Genomic DNA, 25055 nt, shown 5'->3' on the forward strand with positions numbered 1-25055 from the left:
ATATATATATATATATATATATATATATATATATATATATATATATATATAACCGGTATATTAAAATCGCTAAATATAAATTCTAGTAAGTTCAAAGTGATGCTAATGACAACTGCTTATTTAATGGATTTAAAAATCTCAAATAAGGTTGTATATATGAAACACAGTCTCTTCATTACTAAAGCTGCAGATATAAAATAGTAAAATTCTAACAAACGGATGCTTTTACAGATGTTTAGAAGTTTACTAAAATTCTGGTGAACGAATTTTTTTAGAAATCTATTCAGAAATAAGAATTTAAATATGAAAATTTTTTAATATTTAAAGAAGTCAACATACCCTCTGCATCTGTTGACTAATTTACTCGTAATTAGTCTTAATTGACTGAAATGAATTTACGATTATTGCATACAGAAGTTTAAGATGTTGAACCTAAAAGTGAACTAACCGTATCAACTACAGGTCTACGAGATCCAGCTACTGCATCATGCAGTGTCATCGTAGATAAAACATGACCATTACAATTGCTTACTGGTTCACCGCTACCGCTAGCACATGTCTCTGTGCTTCCACTTGGTAGTTGACCGTTAGCCCAATGAGACAGTGGCGTAGATTGAGTTCCATCTTGGACACAAAACGGCTCGGATGACTGTGGTTGATAAGGAGTGCACACATTAAATTTAACTCCATCACCTAAAGAAATCTCGCCAAATTTAATAACAAGATTTGTGACAAAATTTTAAGTTTAGCCTTAAGAAAGGATCATAAGTAAATATCTTAGAAATTTACTGCAACAGTAAATTGCAGTATTTTTCCGATGCGAAACGTAACAAACCTTTTGTGGGTAACGGATCACAGTCATTGGATGGGACCGCTTCAGTATATGAATTCAATATTGTATTGATAGTATTCTGAGAATAGGTATTTTGTGAAATCGTTTCGGTAACCGAAGGACTATCCGGTAAAGATGAATTACTAGACTGTGGTTGTGATAATCGATGAACGATCACAGGTAAAGGCATGCTTTGCATAAGTGGATTCTAAAATTAACCAAATAAATTCAATTTTCAGTTGTTTTGAATATTAAATATAAATTACTACTGGAATTTGATGTACCGAATTTGATCTGAAGCAGATAAGTTTCACGATAAAAATACATTAACTGTAACGAAGTGATGTTCACATATTGTTAGAATAAAATTAAAAGTTGAATTTGTACTTGAAGCATAGAATCCAAATTTTCAATGATGTCATCAAAATGTGGTCGATCAGTATCAGCAGTACTCCAACAAGCCAACATTAAAGTGTAAATTTGATCAGGTATACCGTTCGGTGGTTCTAATCGCCCTCCGTTCACAATTAGAGACATAACCTAGAAATTTGATTCAAATTTGTAAATTCAATTCTAAACAAAAGAAAACCTAAAAAATCAATGGAGGTAAAAGTAACTCACTTCCTGATTGCTTCTCCCCGGATATGGCATATATCCAAGAGAAAAAATTTCCCACAATAATACGCCGAATGACCAGACATCAGTTTTTACTGTAAAAATACCATCAAGAAATGCTTCGGGTGGCATCCATTTCACTGGTAACATTGCTTTACCACCTTTTCGGTAATAATCTTGCCTTAAATCCATCTGGTTAAACAGGACTAAAGGACTGTTTGTTTATTTGCTTAGGTGTAAAATTCATTTTATTTCCTTAGAATCATAGTATTATGTTTCCAGTACATTTCCCTAAAAGTAGGAAAGTCTTACCTAGTACTTGTAACCTGCACATCTCTACTCAAAACTTTTCGAAAAACAACAAACCTATAAATATCCCTTGCCATGCCGAAATCGGCTATTTTAACAACACGTCCCACTTCCTTTTTTGTTAGTAAACAATTTCTAGCTGCAATATCTCGGTGAATAAAACGATTATCAGCAAGAAATTTACATCCTTTGGCAACATCTTGAGCCATATCCAGCAGATCTATCATTTGAATCCGATTTTTTGTCTTAAATGAAGATTTATTATCATAGTGATGAAAAGTTGAAGATTAAAAGGCAAAGAATAGATAAAGAAAAAACGGACAAAATGTGTGAAACAATAAGAAGTAAAAAGTAAGTGAAAATAGACAAAAAAGACAATAAGAAAAAAAGGCAAAGTTATTTAATTGAAGAAAAACTGTAAAGGGGCTGAAATCGAAGTAGTGCTCACATTTTTTGGACGACACTCGCGAAGAAAAGATTTCAGATCACCCCCGGCTAGAAGTTCGAGAATGATAAGTCTCGGTGTAACATCAAAACACACTCCCATAAGCTCGCAGATGTTTTCGTGTCGGAATTTGCTTAAAAGATTAAAAGTAAACTTAAGCAAACTTAAGATTAATTGCTGAAGCAATGAGGATAAACTGGAAATCAATTTATGATTTCTTTCTGCCTTTGTGAAAGCAACGAGATTTGCTGATTTTCCCTGCACAATGAAATAATTTCCATCAATATTTTTTTTAAATTTCTATTGAAATAAAAAAAATTTGACGGCACCTCATAATAAGTGCTTCCATTTCAAAATCGTTTACTGCTTGTTTGGATGCCCATTTTGGTAAAGTTTTCACTGCAACCGGAATCAACTGAGTACCACAGTTTAGTTTACCCTCGTAAACCTCACCAAAAGCTCCTTGTCCAAGAGATCTGCAAAATCCATAGATTCAAGATATAACTTTTAATTTATGTGTTCGCAGTATTAATACAAGAAAATAAAAATATGAAGTGAGGATGATGTCAGTTACTTAGTTTTCTCTTGAAGTTTTCTAGTTTTAAAAATAGAGAAACAATTATCTTTATCAATGGAATCAACCTTATTAGAGAAACGTTAGCATGTGATATAGGTTGAAGTTCAGCGCATGGACCAAATGGTTCATAAATAGGATTTCCGGAGATACTCATTGGTGTACTGGGCGTCAATGCACACATTCCTATTTCACGATTAAGTTCCGCTTTCTCTTTTTTTGCCTTTTTTAATCGTCTTCGAAAATAAACACCTTAAAATCACAATCAGCTATTCTATAAATTTTTTGCTGGAAACATGCAGCACAAAAAATACCAAGAATTTCATTGGGAAATTAAAATTAAACGAAAGACATAGGTTAGAGCAATTTTCAGGCAATTTTCTTTGAACTCTTATCATTTTTCTAAAATATACAAATTTGAGTCACATGAATTCAGAAGTTTTGAAATGACAGAAAAAGAATTACAGAAGCTTCCAAATGCGCTTAGAAGAATGATAATGCACAAAACGAATGCAAAAACGAGCATCACCAACAGGGATTCTTTGCGACCAGCATTCATCTGCTTTTTCTTTTCTAAATCAAAATTTCCATCGAGTGAAAAATTACCGAATTATCATTTTTTTTAGCATTTATGCTTTTGTTCATATCAGAATGATTTTGTTTCAATATCAGATAACATTCTTTCAATACCAGATAACATTCAATTCTACCTAAACACATATCTATTAATCGTACTGTATATGATTTTTTTTTTAAATTCAGTTGAAGAATTGTATCTTTATAGAAATCTGGAAGAAAATATTCAAGATATTTTCACCAGAAAAGCAGTCTTGTAACTCGCCGACTACTTGACCATCTGGACAGGCACAATAAGAGCCAACTTCATCGGCACTATCCAAGCGAAAACGACAAGTCGCATTTGGAGAACAGCGTAAACGACACGGATGAATTAGTACGTAACCGTTACCCCTATTCATACCTGATTTGTTAAAAATAAGAACAGAAAAAAAATAAGTTCATAGAATCTCATGTGTTCAAAAAAATTAACACTGATTGAAGTTCTATTCTGAAGCTCAAGGAGTTTACGAAATTTAGACTTTTCCAAAATTCAGTCAATTCTGTACACTGTCTACTTACTTAATTCTTGTTTACAGCAAAATATGCAAATTTTACAATACATTTTTGATCCACAACAAAAAGCAAAAGCAGACCAGGTCTAATGATAGCACTTTTGTATTGCGCAAAACTTTTTCCACCAACACCGTGGTATTTTTGTCCACCCTCCCCACCTAAAACAAACATTTTGTTAATCAATGTCAATTGAAAACTTTATTAATTTGTCAAATATTTTATTAATCAGTTCAACACTTATTGGTTGCTTTGTTAATTAATTTGATAAAACTAATTTTTCTTTCAGATTATGGCTATAAAATCCATAATGTCATAAAATTTATGCCAATTTCTGACGTTCACTCATCCATTAGGACACAAACATGTCTTATTATATTATTAATTCACTTATTATTAATTTTCATAACATTTTTCAAAAAATAAAAAATAAACTACACCATAATAACCGGCTCCACCACCACCGCCTGGTCCGCAGGATGCACCGCCACCTCCATACCCACCCAAAACTTTCCACACCGACACCAATGGACATACACCTCCAGAAGAGGATGCATTATTCAACTGTCCGGACATCATATGACATTGTTCACACTTTTCTTTTTTCTGCAAAACAAGCTTATTCACAGTGCTCAGTATGTCTTGAGTAGTATGGGGAATAGTATCTCTATGTTAAAACTTACACCAGCATGTATAAGATGTGCGCCATCTCCAGACATCCATAGGATTCCTCGCTTTGGGTTATGCAAATTATTGAGTGGTGAATTTTTATCAGCCTCGAACAAGTAACCACCTTTCGGGCTACAATTCCAAGAAAATGAAAATCAATACTTTGAAAATAATAAGAAATCAAAAGAACATTCAAGATTTTTAAGATAAGTAATACAAGCTGCTACAAGGTTGCAGAACAAAATTACTGAAACGGAATGAATGCATGGGAGATATTTATTAATAGTAATTTTATCTCTGTGAGAAATCAGATAAGACTTAATCCAAAACGATTCCACTGATTGAACATTTCCTTTATAAAATTATAAAATTAAAGTATTGGAAATCATTATCCAACAAAATTAAGTAACGATAGTCCGGTTTTTAGAACTGAAAAACTTCTAGACTTACTTAATTCCTGGTTTCTCCAGTTGGATAATTTGTTCCGGAAATATTCCACCACCACCTCCAGCTACTAAAATGATCTTGTTTTGATACTTAACAACTGTTGCACCGCCACCACCAGTACCCGGAAACATGATGGCATTAGCCATCGCTGCGTCATCATTCCATATACTGTTCCCCTTTTTGCACAAATATTTCAACACTTCGTACTGGTGACTCTTCTGGAAAACTTTATTAATTCTTAAATTTTTGCGTGACTTATTAACTCTAAGAGCAAGCTATTGACTGATTAAGTATTAATTCTTCCCTTTCAATATCTGTAATTTAAGAATTCCACAGGGAATTTTTCCCTGTGGAAACCCCATGGATATTCTCTTACTCATTAATTTCATCATATATGTAATAACACTGTGTTTGTTACTACCTCTAATTTATAAGAAAAGTTAACTTGCCATATTATCAGTTGGTGTCTTAAAATGATCACATGGACTTTCACCCATTTGTCCTACCAGAATGTTCACTTCTACACCCAGTGTTAAATTAAGTACGGTAATCACTTGGCCACCGTAATTATTGATTGTCTGTTGCGCAAGATGTCCTCCAGATGCACCATATGCTTCGATTCTTTAAAAAAAAAAAGGGAAGAAAGAGGTTTTAAAAATTAAACCTTGAATCCTCATCTACAAAAAGAAAAATTTCTTCTCTTCAAATTGATGAAAAAAATTCGAAAAATACCTGTACTCTGCGGTTTTTGGTACGATCCATTTCTGAAATCCATTGGAAGTATTATTCCGCAGCAGCACTTTTGTTGTGCTAAAAGAATTTCGTAGTAAAAAACTTAAAACTTAATCAATTCTTTTCACAATTATACGCCATAATTTATTTATAAATTTTGCAAATGCCATAAATTCAAGATTTATTATTCTGTGACTGTCGTGATAGAGAAGTAGGATTCCTCAAATTGCAAGCCAACTACTACTATTCGTGTCTGCCAGCATATCAGTGAAAGTAATAGTAATGCAGTTATCTATCAGCAATGTCGGCATTTGAAGTTTGAGTAATTAATAATGTTTCGGAAGAATTAACATATATACCTTTGATTATAGAAATTATCGCAGTTTTCGGATGTTGGTTGTTGAGCTCCTTGTTGTCCACAACTTGTTATATTGTATACGTAAGGTATATATAGAGAACGCCATACTTCTTCTAAATTATGCTTGTTTGTATCATTATGAAATTTTCTTTAAAAAATCCGTTAACAATGTATTCAGAAAAAAACTAATTTGTTGAAAATATCGATGTACTTAAAGAAAGGAAAAATGTCAAAATTTTTGATAAATGGAAATGAACTTTTTTTTAAAAGAAAAGTAAACCATTTATGAAACAATCTGATGTCATTGAGAAATCATCAATGGCGAAACTTATCGATGAGTCGAATATCCTGCTCACACCCATTTTTAAATAATATTCACTTTTCTGGAAATTTCAATGGAAAAAAAGTGTTTGAAAAACATTTTAATGAAGAAATTTTTCGAAATGAAATATTTCAGAGGAGAATTGGGAATTTCTCAAAACATTTAAAATGTGAAAAGATATGATATGGTAAAAAAGGAAATTAGAATGAAAAGGATGCTTGAATAGAAATCTAAATTTAAGAAGGATTTAATTAAAATATGGAAGGGATTAATTAAAATTTGTAGAGAAATCCCATTTCTTGATTAACAGACCTGTTCTGGTAAATCTATGGATACTTTTGTCCAATCACAGTAGTAATTGTGATCAGCGAATGCGAGAGATGGAGGAGTCCAGATAATTTTAGGAGGCTGTCCGTTGATTGGATGCACTGTCAATTGTAACGTCGAAATGGCACTTCCATATGAACAGTAGTAAAATCGAACCTAAAAAATTTAGGAATAAAAATAAATTTAGAATATCTTTTAGATTCAATGGTTTTAACATAGCTTCCATGAAGTACTACAACCAAAATATGTGAAAATACCCTGCATGAATTGGACGGAAGAGCAGCAGAATTGAAGAGCACATTAGTGGTTGGAGGAAAATATGGCGAAATTAAATAAGTTGACTTTGTATTCGTGAAACTATTTCGTTCCAGATCATCTTCCGACGTAAAATACAAAAAATGACCTGAAGAAAGAAAATTTTGAAAAGTAAATGGACAAACTGTTTGCTCCAGGATTATTTTAATCTTCAAGAAAGTTTATTCTTTAGCAGCTTTTTTACGTTTCAAAAATAAACAATATATTTTTGTGATGAGCATTAGATGAGAATAATACATGTAAAATTTATTACCGCTATTATTACTGTGTTCAAAAGTATGATCTCTAAGTGGGACATGCTTCAGTGATGATTGCTTTGCCGCAACACTTGAATTAACTCTAATGAAAAGATGTTTATTTTCACTCGTTCTTCGACTGTTATGAACATAGTAAGTCTCAAGGTGCCATCCTACACAACCAGTTTTCTCTTCATTTTCATCTTCAAATGTACAACGAGCATCAATTGGTACTGCTGTAAAGAAAAAAGTAATTTGAAAGGAGAAAACTATTTTTGCAAAGTTTTTCTTTATTTCTAATACAAATAAACAATAATCAGCTATATTTTCCACCATTTCATTTAATTTATTTTCATAGCAAAATTTTGTCTAAAACATTCGGGCTGAAAAAAAACTATTTTTAAGAAATTTTTTAAATTTTAAATTATACTGCAATTGTGTAAATCGGTTTGTTCATCCTCAGCTCCGGGACAGTCGACAGTCATATCACATAACTGGTCATAGTCAATGCACTTTGGACGATCATATTTATGGCACAAATATTTTTTAGTCTTATTTGACTGGCATATATTCTCGTACCACACCTCCTCTGCAAAATGGTTGTTAGTTTGTGGTTCAGTTTTTTTCAAGCATGAAAATATGAATGTTCAAAAATTTCTGTATTTGGTAAAATCTGAAGCATTAAGGTAAATGTAACACTGAAAAATCAAATTTCATAGCAATGATTAGATTTGAGCTTTTAAATTTTGAAAACAAAAAAGAATTTTTTTTTTAAAAAAAAAGTATGAAAAATATACCATCACATTTAACCATTTCAATATTATCAATGTAACATTCGGTGCTTTCTTTTGATTCTGCAACGGCGCTATTTCCCTTAGAATGACATTCGATCCTGATTCTGGTCGGATGAGTGACGTGTCCAATGTGCACATTAACTTTCTTCCATCTACAACAAGAGCTCATTTCAAAACACTGAAATATATAATTAAGTCATTTTGGCAGTAACTGAAGAAAACAACATTGTTAGAAATGGAAACCAATGCAAATGGCACATTCTCGAGAATGACTGAAGCTCAAATCTTCAGAATAAATCAACTTCAGTAGCCTCAACGTAACCCTAAGATAAATTATATAAAGAAGCTTTTCATGGAAACCTGAAACTGCAAAAAGTCATTATACGATTAAGGTAAGTAATTCTTGTTTAAAAGCTCTAAGCAACAGTACTTCTCTTGAAGCAAAAAGCAACAAATTTTTGAATTAAACAGAAAAAAAGAAGATTATATGTTAAGAACTTTTGCATGAGCCGACTCGGACAACTGAATCTGTTCATCTTGCAAATGTTGATAGACGCTAAATGTTCACAATAAGTTAATTTGCCTCATATTTCATTATTATGATTTGCATGAAAGACAAGAGCGTGATGGGTATTTATTTTGATACTGACAGACTCAATTGATTTTGGCCTAGAAAATGCAACATTTCAAATTCTGGTAAAAAAATATTTTTTTTGTGAAATTCGTTAATCTTTGCTACGCTGTGAAATTCTTTAGACGGGAAGAAAATTTTAAGAAAGGTTTCTGAATATTAGACTAAGTCGTATTTTGCGTTGCATTCATAAAAAAGATTACACCGATATATTTTACTTAAAAATTAGAAAGTAAAAAATGAACAAATAAAAATAAGATGAATATGGGTGTCAACGATTTTATAAATCTAAAGAGAATAAAATTAAGAAAAATTGGTCGTAATCTTTTTTAATTTTAAAGGGATAAAGGAGTTCAATTCACAACAATGTTGATAAAAATAAGGAAATAAGTTGACAAGGATAACAGTAAGAATATGGAGTGCTCACTCTGTAAAAAGATTGTCATCTTTTTTTGAAAAGGTTGTCACAATAAGAATCAAAGCTTGATTTTTATTTTCTGATTTTTTTTCAATTTTTTGAAACATGCAGTTAAGATGTATCGGAATTGCAAAAGACCTTAATGAGCACTTTGCAAAATTTTAAAAGTTCTATGTTTAAAATGTTGTGAATTTTGGAATTGTGTGTAAGAGGTTAACTATACCTATGTACTTGTAATGTCAACATTGTGCATTTAAATAATTGAAAGCTTTAACTAACGAATCAATATAATTATTCTGTGCACTGAAAGTGGAATGCAACGTTGGTCTTGTCCATTCCGTCTCGTCTTCATAATCATTTAAGTCAGCGTAATTAGCTGCTTCATTTAAGGCACGATGTTGACTGGTAACCATTAGTGTCGCATACGGATCACCAAACAAACGAAACATAAACCGGAGCTCACACTATAAATATTCGAACAATATTTGTATATTTATTTCATATCTCACTTGTTACCATTTATCCCAGAAACCATACATGTTTTGAAAATCTTCTGAAAAATTTTGAAAGAAACTCTCTATAAGGTAATGTTTAATGGTGATACCTGAATGGACAGATGTTGATAATAGGGACTAATGATCATCGCGGGTTCTTCACGTTCTTTAGTAAAATTGAAATATGCGTAATGAGCTGAAAATTAATTGCTCACTTCTTATTTCACTGAAAACTGCCATTATTATACTAATCAAGTCATATATTTATCTTGTTACATTATCTCTACTTTTAGTACTAATTGAACTTAAAATCAAAATTCATACTTGGTTTCACTAATTTTATCCATTTCTAGTTTTGGATTTTTATTTGTGATCTATTTTTTAATATTAAACTCTAGTCAATTTAACGGATTATTCTTAAACAAAGCATTTTTCAATCTTGCAAATTGAACGTACTTGGCTTTGAATCACGACTACCAACAATAACTTTAAAGTTGTGTCGTGGCTCGCGTGGGTATTTCCATGCTGGACTCTCGAAAAGCCAATCACATTTCGACTCGAAATCGCATAACATACCTGTAACTTCCCTTTTTTTTGTAAATTTTAGCTAAATACACTTGAGTCTTTTCTCATAAATTCTTGGAAATTCCAGTTTTTTTAAAACTCAGTCTTTTTAGTACCAAAAAGACCAAATAAGAATTCCCAGCAGAATGAGGACGTAACTAATAATCAGCAATATTAGATTTGCCACTGCTCAGTTAAATAAATATTTCAAATAAATATTTGAGGCATTAAAGTTTGGTAATTCAATTCAATACTCATTTTATGGAGATTACTTATTTGTTATGTTTGTAAACTAAATTAGAGGTTTAAAGGATTTAGAAGTTTGGATCCAGAATTTTTATTTGACAAAAAACACTTTTGAAGACTGACTTTAACACGACTTCTTATTAATGATGAATGAATGTTGGCAAATTTTGCAGTTTTCTTTTTTTTGACATAAAATTTAGAATTGAAAAAGTTTTATTCGATTTGAAAATTTTTACCAAACTTGCTCCAATTTTTGTAAAACACTTGGCAATTTGTTCTGATTATTAATTTTTCTTCATATTGTTAAATTTTGAAAAATCAAGTTATGGCTGGATTTTGATCGGATGCTTTTCATTTATTCTTATTAGGAAGTATACATTAATCAGTGCTTACAAGATGCTTTTCAAAAGTCTAACATCAAGAAAGTTGAGAAACTTTTTTTAAAAACTTTTTGGAGATGCTTAAGAAAATAATAAATGGGGAAGCTATTCTAGAATTAAATGACAACTTTTGCGATATTTTAATGATAGAATTTGGGATAAAGATTGAAAGTTAGCACGCGATTGTAAGTTGAAAATGAAATTTGTTCTCATAAAAAGAAGAAAACAAAAAAAAGATCGTATTGTTGGAAAAAATATTTTGTCTACAGTGCAAGTTTTTCCGAAATTAAACTTTTTAGAATGAAATAGTTTGAAGTAAGTTGTATAAACAAATAAATATTTAGTTTTAAAAGAAGAATTTCTCATTCAATTATTACCTGAAAATACATAGTCAATTCCAGAGAGTAAAAGTAATGTAGCTGACAGTCTGACCTTGGGCAAATCCATGATGAATTACGAGTAATACATCAGCACTTCGGACGTAATTGTTTACCTTATAAGGAGGTGCATTAAGTGGATGCGTATATTATCTAGAGGGATGAACTATTCAGTTCGACATTCCTGAATTCAGGACTGACTGACTTGACACATTTGTAAAATAACAAATGAATATAGCCATGATGAAAATGAATATAGAACTGAAGTAGGACGTCGAAGATCCATTTAGAAGAATATATTGATAGAAGGATGAGTTGAAGCTATGAAAAAGTTCTACTGCTTGGAATGACAGTATGCTAGTCCAGGCAAAGTAGAAGTAGCCATCTTCAAAAGCCACCAAAGACTCTGTAAACGAGTATGAAATAACATAATTTCCCAAAATAGGACCGTGGCTGTTAAACAAGAGTTAACTGATGAAATATCGTATAAAAATTATTGTTCTTGGATGGAAAGGACAGAAAAATTTAAACGATTCCAATGATTGATGGTAACACTCGTCATACTGGTATATAAAGAAAGAAGCTGTAATGCTGTCAATGATGGCGGTAATGTCGAAACGAGTATATGAACTGCATATATCCTCTTCCAAGTCTTGAGGAGAATAAGAGGGTTAGAGCTCAAGCTATGGAAGTAAGGGTGAATGGGTTTAACAGCTGACGCGATTTTCGTCTAAGATCTCTGAAATGTCGAAAAATTTTTGCATCTAAAGCATACGGCTACTTTCTTAATGTATTTGCTAGCTAGTTGATAACCTTACCCAACTGTTGTCCGCCATCATTGATTTCCAAAGAATGGTAAATGTCCATCAATAGAAGGGACCAACTACAACAAAAATTTTATTTTAGCAGCAGTCAGGCCAATGCTAATTATGAGCGTTGCAATAATCGTCCGTTGTCTTACCAATTATTTCCACTTTTTGATGACACTGTTGCGGACAATCAATTTTAATAACTACTATAAAGTGAAAACATAAATATTGCAACTTTTAAAATTTTTAAAGTTTTCATTATTTTCTCAACAGAGGGATTGAAAAGCAAAACAGTTTTTTTTTTTTTTTTTTTTAAGCTCTCTTTAGTTCTACATAAATCAATAAAAAGTTCAGCTAATAAATTTATGTCTCGTGCCCATCTTAGATCATTTTTCTTTTTTGTAAAATACATTTGGAAGTTCATCTCTCGAATTTCATGGTATTTACCAGACATCAATACATTTATGAATAGAGCAAGAATAATTACAAGAACACGGAATATATGAACTGATATGACGCAACCAAATAAGGCAAAGGTTGAAATATCATTGGAAATGGAAATGAAACAATCGATGTCAACGAGAACGAATGAATGATTTGTCAATGAAAGAAAAATGTTTTTGTGAATTGATGAGGTTGTGAGAGAACGAATGACTGGTTTATAAAAAAAGAATTACTTACGCTTACCTTACTTATTTTTCGTTTACTTTACGCTTACTTTAGGTTATTCTACTTAATTCCCTACTTATAATTTTTTTAGCCAACATATAATTACTCATACAAACCACAAATATCTGCACGAACAATGAGAACATTTTTGAGCTATCTTATCTCTCCTTCAATTCTACATTCTCTATTTTCCTTCTGGCATAGAAGTTCATTTTTACTTAAGCGTACCTCATTTGGTAGAAGTAAATGTGGCTTACACATAGTATGTTTTTTTGTAGTGGTATATAAAAAGTTCAAAGAGAACTCGATAATAATATCACATATCATGTTATTTTTTCTCCAGTTGATTTGTTATCATGAATGTCGCAATGTACTGTTTGCAGTATATGAAAAGTGCCTAAAATTGCGCTTTCATTCAGACTCTTTATTAATTATCTGAATTTATTTATTTATTATCTGAATTTATTTTAATATATTTATCTGAAGCATTCCACTATTACTGATAGAATAATACTAAAAGATGGGAAATGTTATTCCCGGATTGCTATCCGTTTTGTGTTCCAGTCGTTCTTGTTAAAACAGTAATCAGGTGCAAGTCATTCATTTTTATAATATTTCTGAACCGATTGATCATTCCAATGGACTTTAGTAACTTTTCTTTTCCGATCAAATGCAGTAAACAGTAAAATTATTGACTTAGTGTGACCTTTGAGCCAATTGATGAATTTCGATAGTGTGTGCAAAAAAAAGAACTCATTTCCAAGTTCAAAACAGTCATAAAACCTTGCGAAACAACTGCCACTCTCTTCAACAGTATGTTGGCTACACTCTATTAGTTGTTATGGCGCTTTCGGTATTTTCGAAATGGCTCATTTAGCAAGTACAATGCCTTTTCAACTTATCTCAATTTGTTGTCAGTACTTCTCTGAATAACCGAAATATTTTTGTATTATAGGAATAACTGAAAACATAGAAATTTTTAGTTTAGAATATTTTGCAAGATTCACAATACAATTTGAACGAATAATAATTAAAGGGATGTATGGATTTTAAAATGATGAATGGTTTCTCGAACTGCATCTTCTATTGGAGTGTTTTTTGAACAAACTCTAATTGTATAAAGATTTAAATTCATTCCTAACTTCTCTTCTCTCATCCATTCACTTAGATTATTTGGTTAACATTGCATCTCGACGCTATCATATCTACCTTCTCAAATCCCTGCTAAACCACCGACAACAAAACAGAAAACCTAATGATCGACTCTACCTGTGATATTCCTTGATAATTATCTTACAACGTGTACGAAGAATAAATCCTTCCTCATTTAATAAGCCTTTATTACAACTATTTGTCTGTGCCCATTATCGAAAAAATTCTACGACAATACTTTTTTTGTTACCAAATGAGGCAATATTGACTTTGTTGTGTGAGAACGGGTTAATTTGGAAGGGAATCTGAAGTTGTAGTTTAGAAGGAATGGTATGGATGATAGTATTGAAGTGCACTGTTAACCAAGTAATCTAAATGAACGGATGAGAGAAGAGAAGTAAGGATGATCTGAATGATTCTAATTCTTTATATTGTGTGAGTTTGTTTACTTCGAAGAAACGAGCGAACAGTGCCAGTAAAAGTATTCCAAGCATCACATTATATCTGAATTGTCTCGAGAAGATTGTCACAGATAAGATGTTTTTTTGAAAACTTCGAAAGAACACCTTCCGTGCATGCATCACGAAAGAAACGATGACGGGATATATTTGAAACAGTTTGTTTAGTTTATTTAGCACAATGTGCCATTAACAAGCACCTTTTGTCGGCTCTATTTCAACAATAGCATATCACAGAGAATGGATGGTGCCATACTTTCAAATGTGCACTCATTTACAACTAAAAATTGTATATTTCATTAATGAAACGATAATTTTGAAATATACAATTTGAAATTAAATTTTGAATTGAATTTTTCCAGAATTCAGAAAGATTTTAGAATTGAGCCGATTAATGCAAAACTGAATGATTCAATTCCATAATCGGAACGCTATTGATGGTTGCTTAACATTTTCGCCTCTTGATTAAGTAATAAATCAGAATGATCAATAAATGAAGTGAGCGTTTACTGAACTGAACAATTCAAATGTTAAATCTGAATCTCAAATTAAACTGACTTTTCTGACACATATATTTTGTCAAAACGTAAGTTTCCTTCTCATTAACCTCCATATTTTTTAGCTTCCATATGAATGAACGCTTGATGAAGGCTTCACTTAAAAGCTGGTTTTATTTTTCATTAAATAAGATGCAACTGATCGAGCGCAAAAAGCACAACAGAACAAAACAGTTATGCTGATTAGAAGATCGATAGTTGCAATCATGAATGATAGTAAATACACCGATTGGGGACAGTAAAATAGTCCTTCATTGTCAGTGTGCTGAACTTTTGTGAAAATTGGATATAGCCGTGTTGCCCCTGGAAATTCTGCAGTTGAATGTAATATTTGTTGTAAAATTTATACGAATCTTTTTAGTAAGACAAACTGACCAAGTGATTTTAAAACTTACAGGCAATTTTATCTTTCTTTAATTTGACGGAAAAAAGCAATTCAAAAAGCCTATCAGTTCACAAATTCTTACAACTTTTCTCGATGTTTTCATAAAGCTTCAAGTTAGTAATTTTATTCCAAACTTTTTCTTAGTACAACAACAGGTTTTCGTCTTCTTGAGGACATTACGTTCAGACTTAATGACAAAAAAAAAAACTGTAGACAGCATAAATTATTCATCGATGAGTGCTGTAAAAGAACAAACCAATAACAGATGCGATAAGTAAAAAAAGCCAAAGCGCGGGGAATCTAAAATAATTGAAAACGAATCCGACCGTAATACCAGTACATCCGTAAACCATCATCCAAACTGGAAGATAGTCATCCGCCGAACAGTTTCGGACATTTGCTCCTCCAACAACTATCATTATTATATAAATGCAAATATATATGCACAAACCGCATTGCATTATTCCTGCAAATGAAAACGCTTCTAAAATTAGCATGTAGAATTAAGCATGTAAGTGTCACATAGTTTTTGACCTGATATTCTATGTGAACACAAATTACCAAATTATCAATCAAAAATTGTCAAAGCATTGAGAAAAACGAAGATGATAGTCTTGCAGAACTTGCTACGGTGCAAGAACGAATAATGTAAATTATTGGGACAGGAATAATGCTGTAAAGAGCTAAACGCGATGACAAAATTCATGATAACATTGATTATTGAGTATCATAAAGGAAATTCCATCATTTGCTAGGTTGCACAAATGTACAACTTGGAAGAAACTTGATGAAATTGAATGTTTTTCGTGTGTACTGCAAAGTGGCATCAAAGTATAATAATTAATCCTTGAACTAATATCATTGCTTCTTTAAGCTATTAATTGAAATTAATCAATTAAAAGTCAAAATTGAAATCAGTCAGTTGGAATTCGTACTTTGCTTTTCAGTTTTTCACTTTAAAATAGATCAGTTCTTCACTTCTCAAAATATTTACCTCTTATTATTTACGAAGCGCTGGTATTATACAAATGCGGAATTTGCGCATCTTAATGCAAAGAATAATTTAAAGGCAAGCAATGATGCTGATTGAGTAATCAGGCTTTAAAGTGAACTTTATAATTATAATTTGATTCAGTCATTGCAACTTATCGGAGAAAAAGTGAGGAAAATATGGCATAGCTCTTGGATTTACATTATTAAAGACTATAAATTGCACTAAAAGTACTAAGGGAACCTGTGGAGCGCCCTTTCTTACCCTTATTCAATGAAATGTCGAAAAATTTCGAAAGCAGATGACATATAATTGACCTTGCACACTATTGAAATCCTTTTCTTTCAAAATTTTCCTGTTCTCCTGAATTTGCTTTTTATTTAAGTATTGTCAAAAATGTTAAGACCCTTTACGGGTATCTATCTGGTAAAATGCATGCCGAAGTTAAGCAAACTAAAAATTATCTATCATTCTTCTATAGTAAAGCTTTTCATGACAGAAAAATGCCCAATAAAATGAGAGGGATCATTTGGCCAGATTGATATCACAACTCTTTCCTGTGTATCAAAAGTTTGTAAGAATTGTCAAAGGGAAAGAATAGCAAAAGTAATGTTCACTCAAGCGCATTGCCAAAAAACTCAAAAAAACTTGAAAATATAGTTTTAAATGCTGCATAAAACTTTCAGATCGTACCTCTTCTTCATCCACTATTGAAATTGCCGTTTGAAGTGATGATGAATCTGTTGCATTGTTTAGCTGTTAGTGAAAACAAGAAGTATGATATATTCAAAGTTCAATTGTCAAGTTTCAATTTATGCTCGGTTAGTTATTAATTTCAAATCTGGATTGGAACCACATATTTTTGGAAGGAAATCAAAACCTGCCAAAGACTTATTGTGTTTCCAAGCCTTTGCATGGAGAAAAATTTGTTCTGACACGAGAATATCTTGAAACCTTTCTCTGAATGTTTTGTTTTTCCATTTTCAACCATTTCTATCTGATGTTGCGCTCAAATCCACGAATCTATCATCTGCTACCGCTTGTCGTAGAACAATGTAATGGAGGGTAATACACCGCTTTTTTTCAACAAAAATTTACTTGAAATTTGAATATCGTCAAGTTGAAAATTCTTAAATATTAATTAGTTCGTGTGGAAATTTCTTGTTGGTCGTGTACTATGACACAAATCGCTATGCATTCTCTCATTATGGCATTTATCAATATCTGAACTGATACCCAAAATATTAAATTATCGCTTACTGCATTTTTATTTGGACAAAATGTCCTTGCCCCTGCTTGCTAGGTCATTGAGAGAAGAAAAAAAGGATGATGTTGGAACAGATTCAGGCGACGATCCGAGAAGTAATATCTCTAAATAGGGAATGGAAATATGATTTAGTCAAATATATCCATCGATTGGTGCTGATCTCAACTGAGAGTTAACTTCGTTTAATTTCAATATTTGAAATTCCATTAGCACATTTACATATTAATTTTCTAACATTTACTTTGTTAGTTCTGATTTTTGAGGCAATCATTGTTAATGCTTTCTTTCATAAGTGTTGCAGGTGTTCTACCGCCTGTTACCGCATGCAACTCTGAGTGAACGTCGCATATCAGTCGTATGCATTGTAGCGCTGCATCAACCTATAATTGTCTCTATTTCTTTTGTAAGTGAATCCAGTCCAGTCTAAAATTTGTTATTAATTTTGTTGCGTTCCTTTCGTACAAATAAGCTATAAGTCATTTGTGACAAATTAGCGACATTTCCTAGTAAACACATGAGATGCTTAGTGTAAAGTATGCCTTATTTGAACACGCCTTCACTCAAATTTGCGATTGTTTCCTTGTCAAGATTGTCATCGATGTTTGTTCTTATCTTTAAAAGAAGCAGCAAAATGTTGTCAGTTGCTTTCAGTGATTCATATTTCCATACTTCCGATTATTTTCATTTATCCGTTTTTAGATTTCATCTGCTCAAAAATTTATCGATCTAGAACAGTATCTGTTTTTCGTTTTTTTTTTTTTTTTTAAATAACATGAAAAAATGAGATTAATTGCTATATGAATTAAACCTTAAAAATAATGAATTTGTGAATTAGTTCCCAGAAAGTTTGCAGCTGAAATTTGTCTGACAACCTCAATTTTTGTTATTTTGATTTTTTCATTTTTAAGAAAAATCTCCATAATTATGTATGATTTGGAAACAAATAATTCTCAAAATACCCGTATTTTCTCATGAACTAATTTTTGCCGTAACATTACAATTTTTTATCTTTGGAACTATTGGATTCAGTGTGATTCATTTGGATTCTTCTCGAAAATTTCATCAAAATAAAATAAGTTAGTAGAGTTTTTTCACTTTTTGCTTTGTTTTAACGTCTCATTTTTTGTCTAAAGATAAATTAAGTCCTGAAATGGACCCAATCCTGAAATATTGTTGTTTATTCAGACAAAACCAATACTACATCAGAACCAAATCAAAGTTAACTCGAATTTAATTTGAACCACTCTGATCACCTGATGTAGCAGTAATCAGTTTGATTACTCAACCATTCAGAGACATCAAGATGGATAATTTCGAAATCTGCTTCACTTAAAAATTCTAATTTAAATGGAGTAATTTTATTCGAATAAAGCTACAATAATAATTAATTATTTAGCCTATTCAAGCCAATGCTAATTCATGTAGTCCAAATTTCATTAAGTTTAAGTTATTTTTGGTTTCATTCCATTAAAATTTTTGAATAATTGATAATACCGGAGCCCCTGTTTTTCTACTTAATTCGGGAAAATAGCATCCGATTGTGCTGTAGAAAGTAAAACAGGAAATGAATGCAGTGGTTTCAGACTTGGTTCATTTCTTTCCAGCCATGGTTTTCACAGTTTCATTTCAAGTTTTTGACCTCCAAAAAGTTTGGAAATTCATTTTTCTTGCCATTTCAATGAAGTTTACTTCTTATCATATACCAATATGATTTGCCAATTTTTCAATGAAGACGTAAACGTCCAGAATGTTCTTTTTTTTTCAAAAAAAAAAGAAAAATTGTGGTAAAAGGGGGGAGAGAAATTAAATTATCATATTGATGATGCGGTATTACGAACTTTGTAACATGCTGTGCTAGATAACCTGATAACATTTTAATCCCTGATAATATCAATTAACTAATCTGATGATGGTCAATAAAGGTTTGTAGAAGAGGAAAAAGGATAAAAGTAGCTGTGATGTGTTTTTAATTTTCCGTTCATCCTTGCTATGACATTTGCTTTATTTCTGATATTGCACCTCAAAAATGTGCTAAGGTTTATAAAATTAAAAAAATATCCATAAGTTTTTATCATAATTTTTTCATTTCCTCTTTAAAAAAGAGGGTTCTTTCACAACTTTTTACGAGAAATTTTGGTAAGCAACAAATCTTGGTGCATTCATTATAAAAGTTCCCCGTCACTTCCATCTTTTAGGATTTTAAACTATTTTCATTCTTACAAGTTTCTCAAACAGTTTCGTTCGGCTAATTCTGTTTTTAAATTAGAATTTCCCAGATTTGTACCCTAAAAGATAAATGGAATTGCTAGTATGAAATATAAAAGTGAAATGAGTTAACCACATTTGTAAACAGACACTTTTCACGAAACATTTTCACCAATATCCTTGCTCTGCTGTGATTAAGTAGTAACAATTACATGACAACCGTTTTATAACTTTCCAGAAGACGTATTTTTTGTCGTTTTCTAACGATACTTCTTTATATGTTTCATTAAATTTAATATCCGGAGACTGTAGAGATATAAAATTAAGACAGATCATAGTGGAAGTAGTGAGGAGAAAATTAAAATGAATATTAGTAACTGACTTTTCTGGACCTTGAAATGGATCAGGAGCTTCTGGATCTATGCTTTTCTTTATCGATTAGACCATTATTGCATACTTTCCTACATATCAGAAAATATGAAGTGCATCTTGATAATTTCCGAAGTTTTCTAGTAATTAATTATAAAAATACTCATAAATTCACCTTTGCTTCAAATCTCAGCCAAATCTCAGTTCTGGCTCATCATGACATTATTTTTTAATTAGGAATATAGCTTAAAATATACCTTGAGCTAATTGATTCATATCTCTGAACACTTTCGAGAAGTAATTAAAAATACGTATAAGGTTATAAATTGTGATGTAAATTGTGTTATAAAATCAAGAAAAACAATATTTAAGCTTGAAATATACGGTTATTTTTAAAAAGGAAATTTCAAGTATTGCTTCCCATTTTTCCATGAAAATAGTTCGACGGAAATTCGACGATCAAATCTCTTAGATAATTTTTACTTCCAGAAAGGATCATCGATTAAGAAATATCATTTCATAATCCGAAGAAATCATTCATTTATAAGGAGAATTTAGACAAGAGGAAATAAGGGAGTATTTAAAATCATTTTTTTACTGTCTGAAAAATTAAAAATAAAATGATTTCAGAAAAGAAGCAAAATTAGAACTATCGCTTTATCATTCTTGAAATGTCACTTTTTTTTTAAACTCAACTCCACTTTAAGCAAATCGCAATATCTTCATGTTTTCAACTAATAGTAATTTACTCTCAGTTTTTCAGTTTATTCACAAAGTAGAAAAAGATGAAAAAAAATCGATAATCAACAAATTTTGATTAAGAAACAAATAGAAAAAAACTATAATAGTAATCTGACCTTTTCCGCATTAGGCGGTAGGAACACAATTAAGTTAAAGGGCTCCGGTTAATTTATTCATAAAAGTAAGTAGTGGCATATTAGCTGGATGTAGCTAATCTGCTTCTAATACCATTGATCATAACTATAATGTGCGGAAATGCTTTCCACTGATCGTACCTGTGGGAAGAACGTATGTCGTATTTCCGTTTAAAACGTCAATTCTAATGTAACGATGGCTTAACTTTCTTCTCGCAAAAGGGAAATTACCATTTCCTTCTGTTAAAGTATTAGGGAAATTCAGTCTTCACTAATATTGACATCATGATTGGCAAGGAAGAAAAGAACTGCTTATTGTTTCAGAAAAGAAATGCTTAATTGAAAGAATCAATGAAATGAACAACTGAAAAACAAAGAATGAATTGTCGTTTCGACAATCGATTGAACCCGTCCTGAATGACAATACTGGTAATTATACTTTGGCGTCACCGTTTGAATTTTCATGTTATTGTAAGCCAACTACAGATCCAATTTCGAAGTAATTGCTGTTGGACCAGAAAACTTGATTGGTGATAATACATGGTAAGTCAAATTACTTTTCCTGTTCAATGTTTTCAAAATATTTTTAATAAGACAAGAAATTTTGGTGCAAAAAATTTTTTGGAACTTTAATTATGCATATTTTGTAGTTAGACAAACAATGAATATAAATGGTGGAATGAAAAGTAATGGTTAATTATTATTATCATCAAAATCAGAAATCTGCAATGGTTTAATCATCCAGTAAAACTCGTTGGTACTTTTCTACACCAATATGGGAACGTTTTTCCTTTCAAATCAAATATTCCGAAGTTTATTCTCAGCTATAAATGAAATTTCATTCTCTTTTTGTTGTAACGTTGATGTCCACTGTCAAATTCAATCAATATTTGGTTAACGTAATTATTGCTTCGCATTGTTGATAGAAAAAGTTCGGGAAATTGTCTCGAATTACAGCTTAACTGAACGAATCATTGTTACTTTTGAGGCTGAACTACAATACAATGATCAAAATTAGGTTGAAAATTTAGATATTTATTCCAGCGATTGTCACAGACACTTCAAGTATAAAAATTTTGCTAAAAAAGCAATTGTTTATTGGAAAGTTTACAAGAACAAAGCACTCAATTAGTTTATTTCTTTTATTTGTACTTTTATCCACTGAAATTGAACTTAATGTTTTGATATTACTTTCAGTTCAACTAAAATAGCTTCTTAATTTCCATTTAATCCTAACTTTTTCCAACAATTATTCTCTCATTTGAGGTTTGAATTGGGTGTTGAGGGACTTCTGCTAAGTTTCCACCATTAACTATTCTGATTGGATAAAAATTGCAAGAAGATAAAGGAATTTCGCTTTTTCACAAATGTTTTCATTAAAAAAATTCTTCAAAAAAATTAAACAAATAATTTAGATCGAAACATTGACAAAACTTTAATTGTACAACAAGCATACTAATAAACCATTAATTCATTTCAGAATGAACTGGAAATTGAAAATGAATATGACAGCGAGTTTATTGTAGAAGAATACCTACGAAACGGATGAGTTTGTGATCTATATTCCAGTTCCGGTTTTATCTTTAAGTTATTTTTTTGCTCTTGCCTTTCAGTACTCTCAAAATCGTCCAACTTAGTTGAAATTAGCAATTTTCAAGACACTCCATCTTAATGACAGACACATTATAATATCAAATTTTACCATCCATTCTCTGAGCTCTCATTAATATTAATTTCAGAACTTTCAAGTACTATGACAAGAATGAGTGCAGAATACATATTGTTTGAAAGCATCCGTGATAAAAAACCATATGCTTACGAATACCTTACATGGATCAAACACGAGACATTTTGCCTGGAGTTGAATCTTTTTTTGCGAACTGTGAAATCACTTCTTGTATTGCGGAACTCATCTTTCGTGTTTACCAAAGAATCTTATAAACTTTGTTAATTAATTAAATGAGGAAATTCCAGCTCTGCACGGATTGATAGGGTCAGTTATCACTTCAAAACCTATCGGCAAGTGAAGTGAAATGCAGGAATTCTCAAATAAACAAAGTATTGCTTGAGTAAAACCTAAGTATAACTTAATTGCAAAATATATGATAGAGTAAAGCTCCATTAATCGTAAATCAATTAATAATTTAATTACTATATTAACTGAATGAGAAAATTCCAACTCTACATATGATAAAGTAAAACGATTTCCTGTTGATTTTTACATATTGTTGGGTTGATTAATTGTCTGATATTGTAATGCATTTTTTTTATGTTTCACAGTAGAAATCTTAAGAGAAGCTAATTCTATTAACCATCAAATTGCAGAATCATAACGACATTTATTTACTAAGAACCTATCTGCAACCATTGTATGATTCTCATCGATGGTTAATTGAAGCATTTAACCATGAAATAGGCTGGGAAATCCTTCAACTGAATTGCGTGGCGGAAGTGTCGCAGGTATGAATATGAATTAGCTTCTTTTAAAATTTTTATTGCCAAACGTAAGGAAAAAAATGTATTACAGTTCCAGACAGTTAACATACTATATGCAAAAATGAACAGGAAATTGTCATGTATTGTTGAATTTTTCAAGCATCGAAGGAATTTTACTACATCAGACAAGCATAACAAAACGGAAATCCAATATGCGTATGATTTGGAAAGCTTATGAAGGTCAAGAATTGACCAGTTGTACATCTTCCGATGATAACATTTTGCAAGTACCACCTCATATCAGTCAGTAACAATCGGCACAACAATATCTTTTCCCTTTGAAAAGTTCACTTCAGTTTACTACTGAGGCAGATACTTCTGTTTTATCACATAATTCATACATAAGTCAATTAGCAGTAAAATATATGTTAACATTTGGTTATCTTTGATAAATAAAGAGTATTTTTACACAATAAAGTTCCATTTCCAAATTAGCAGGAAACTGTTTGCCAACTGATCTACTAAAAAACACAGACACATAGCGTACATTCCAACACAATTAATCAGTGCAAGTGATCGAATCTGCGAATGATCGAAATGTTTCAGATATTCCTCTCGAATTCAAATAGAGCAGAAGTGATCGTTGATGTTCGTGATCTGATAGAAAGCACGCATATTGCTGTTGATCATCCGCCTGATAAGCACAGCTTTTTTAGCATAGACGAGCAAGAGTCAGCAATCAATTCATTCGAACCATGACAGCTTGTAACTAATTGTCGTGATGGGAGCAAAACTTATCACTTAATTGTTTCCCCGTTGCTTCAGCATAAAGCATTGTGGCATCATTCACCTTACATAACACACCGACATTGAGGTCCCGAACATATCGCAATGATACTCAAAACTTACACGTCAATCGTGGTTACTGATTCTGAGAATCCACACCATCCTTTGTTCAAGGGTGATTTTCTCTACATAAATCTACTTCAGTGAAATCAGTTTGCTTAGGAAGTAATAAAACCAGTCTTGCAAATGTAAAGAACTCTGCAACGGTTACTCCAAGAAACATTAATGTCATTCGGGCGTTCGCACTCTTCACTGTAATTAAGTGTTTTCTGCATAGATTTGTTTTTCTGCTTGATAAATGTAAACAAATGATAAACACTGTATTTTGCTTTGTGTGGAAATAAAAAATCTGAACATGAACGAAAATTACAAAAAAAAAACAAATTATTTTACATTTTAAAATAATATTACTAATTATAATCCAACAACGACACACGCGATAATAAATGACGCATACTTACTTCGAAAAACTTGGAGGAAGAAAAGCATTGGACTCTTTTCGAACAGAAAAAAAGTAAAACAGTTTTATAAATTGCAGCTTGGAAATGAAAATTTTCCAACATTTACAAAATGATCGCAAGCAAGCAAATATAATACGCCCTTCCACTGTCGCTCCTCAGTTCTGACAGCAATATTTTAGGATGAAAACAAAAGTAACATACTGCACAATTTCCATTCGAGGTTATCTCTGCAATTCATCTTGCACATCCCCTCATCTTCAAAAACCAGACTAATTCAGGGAATTTCAAATGAATGAAACAATGAAAAATGCTATCCCAAATGGTCCAGTAACTCCCTACTGCCTCCTCGCTTCCTCCCCCCC

General features: G+C 31.5%; 4 protein-coding genes across 4 annotated transcripts in view; 1 reads left to right on the top strand and 3 right to left on the bottom strand.

Moving 5' to 3' along the window:
• Positions 1-5165, bottom strand: part of LOAG_16351 (tyrosine-protein kinase receptor) — a gene marked incomplete at its 5' end in the record, with an annotated part of 5966 nt that extends 801 nt beyond the window's left edge. Inside the window, 14 exons of the mRNA XM_020449003.1 lie at positions 449-693; positions 836-1040; positions 1220-1372; positions 1454-1628; positions 1814-2001; positions 2205-2334; positions 2531-2677; positions 2844-3027; positions 3241-3348; positions 3593-3754; positions 3987-4064; positions 4344-4509; positions 4587-4704; positions 5023-5165. Of these exons, the coding sequence (XP_020307549.1) occupies positions 449-693; positions 836-1040; positions 1220-1372; positions 1454-1628; positions 1814-2001; positions 2205-2334; positions 2531-2677; positions 2844-3027; positions 3241-3348; positions 3593-3754; positions 3987-4064; positions 4344-4509; positions 4587-4704; positions 5023-5165 (2202 nt within the window). The remainder of the gene's footprint in view (positions 1-448; positions 694-835; positions 1041-1219; positions 1373-1453; positions 1629-1813; positions 2002-2204; positions 2335-2530; positions 2678-2843; positions 3028-3240; positions 3349-3592; positions 3755-3986; positions 4065-4343; positions 4510-4586; positions 4705-5022) is intronic.
• Positions 5166-5459: 294 nt separating this feature from the next.
• On the bottom strand, positions 5460-10220 carry LOAG_16352 (hypothetical protein; the record flags this gene model as incomplete). Its single annotated transcript, XM_020449004.1, has 12 exons — positions 5460-5640; positions 5752-5829; positions 6111-6222; positions 6390-6492; positions 6744-6914; positions 7016-7161; positions 7327-7545; positions 7740-7898; positions 8107-8255; positions 9432-9616; positions 9757-9842; positions 10103-10220. 12 exons carry the CDS (start codon positions 10218-10220, stop codon positions 5460-5462), a joined length of 1707 nt encoding a protein of 568 aa, XP_020307550.1.
• A 4738-nt stretch (positions 10221-14958) lies between these two features.
• Positions 14959-15704, bottom strand: LOAG_04214 (hypothetical protein; the record flags this gene model as incomplete). The annotated part of the gene is made up of 2 exons (XM_003139751.1): positions 14959-15170; positions 15578-15704. The coding sequence occupies 2 exons, from the start codon at positions 15702-15704 to the stop codon at positions 14959-14961; spliced, it is 339 nt and encodes a 112-aa protein (XP_003139799.1).
• A 7900-nt stretch (positions 15705-23604) lies between these two features.
• LOAG_04215 (hypothetical protein) lies at positions 23605-24145 on the top strand (the record flags this gene model as incomplete). Its single annotated transcript, XM_003139752.1, has 2 exons — positions 23605-23673; positions 23993-24145. The coding sequence occupies 2 exons, from the start codon at positions 23605-23607 to the stop codon at positions 24143-24145; spliced, it is 222 nt and encodes a 73-aa protein (XP_003139800.1).
• Positions 24146-25055: the final 910 nt, after the last annotated feature.

Source organism: Loa loa, assembly GCF_000183805.2.
Source record: "Loa loa unplaced genomic scaffold supercont3.1, whole genome shotgun sequence".
Lineage (NCBI taxonomy): Eukaryota > Metazoa > Nematoda > Chromadorea > Rhabditida > Onchocercidae > Loa > Loa loa.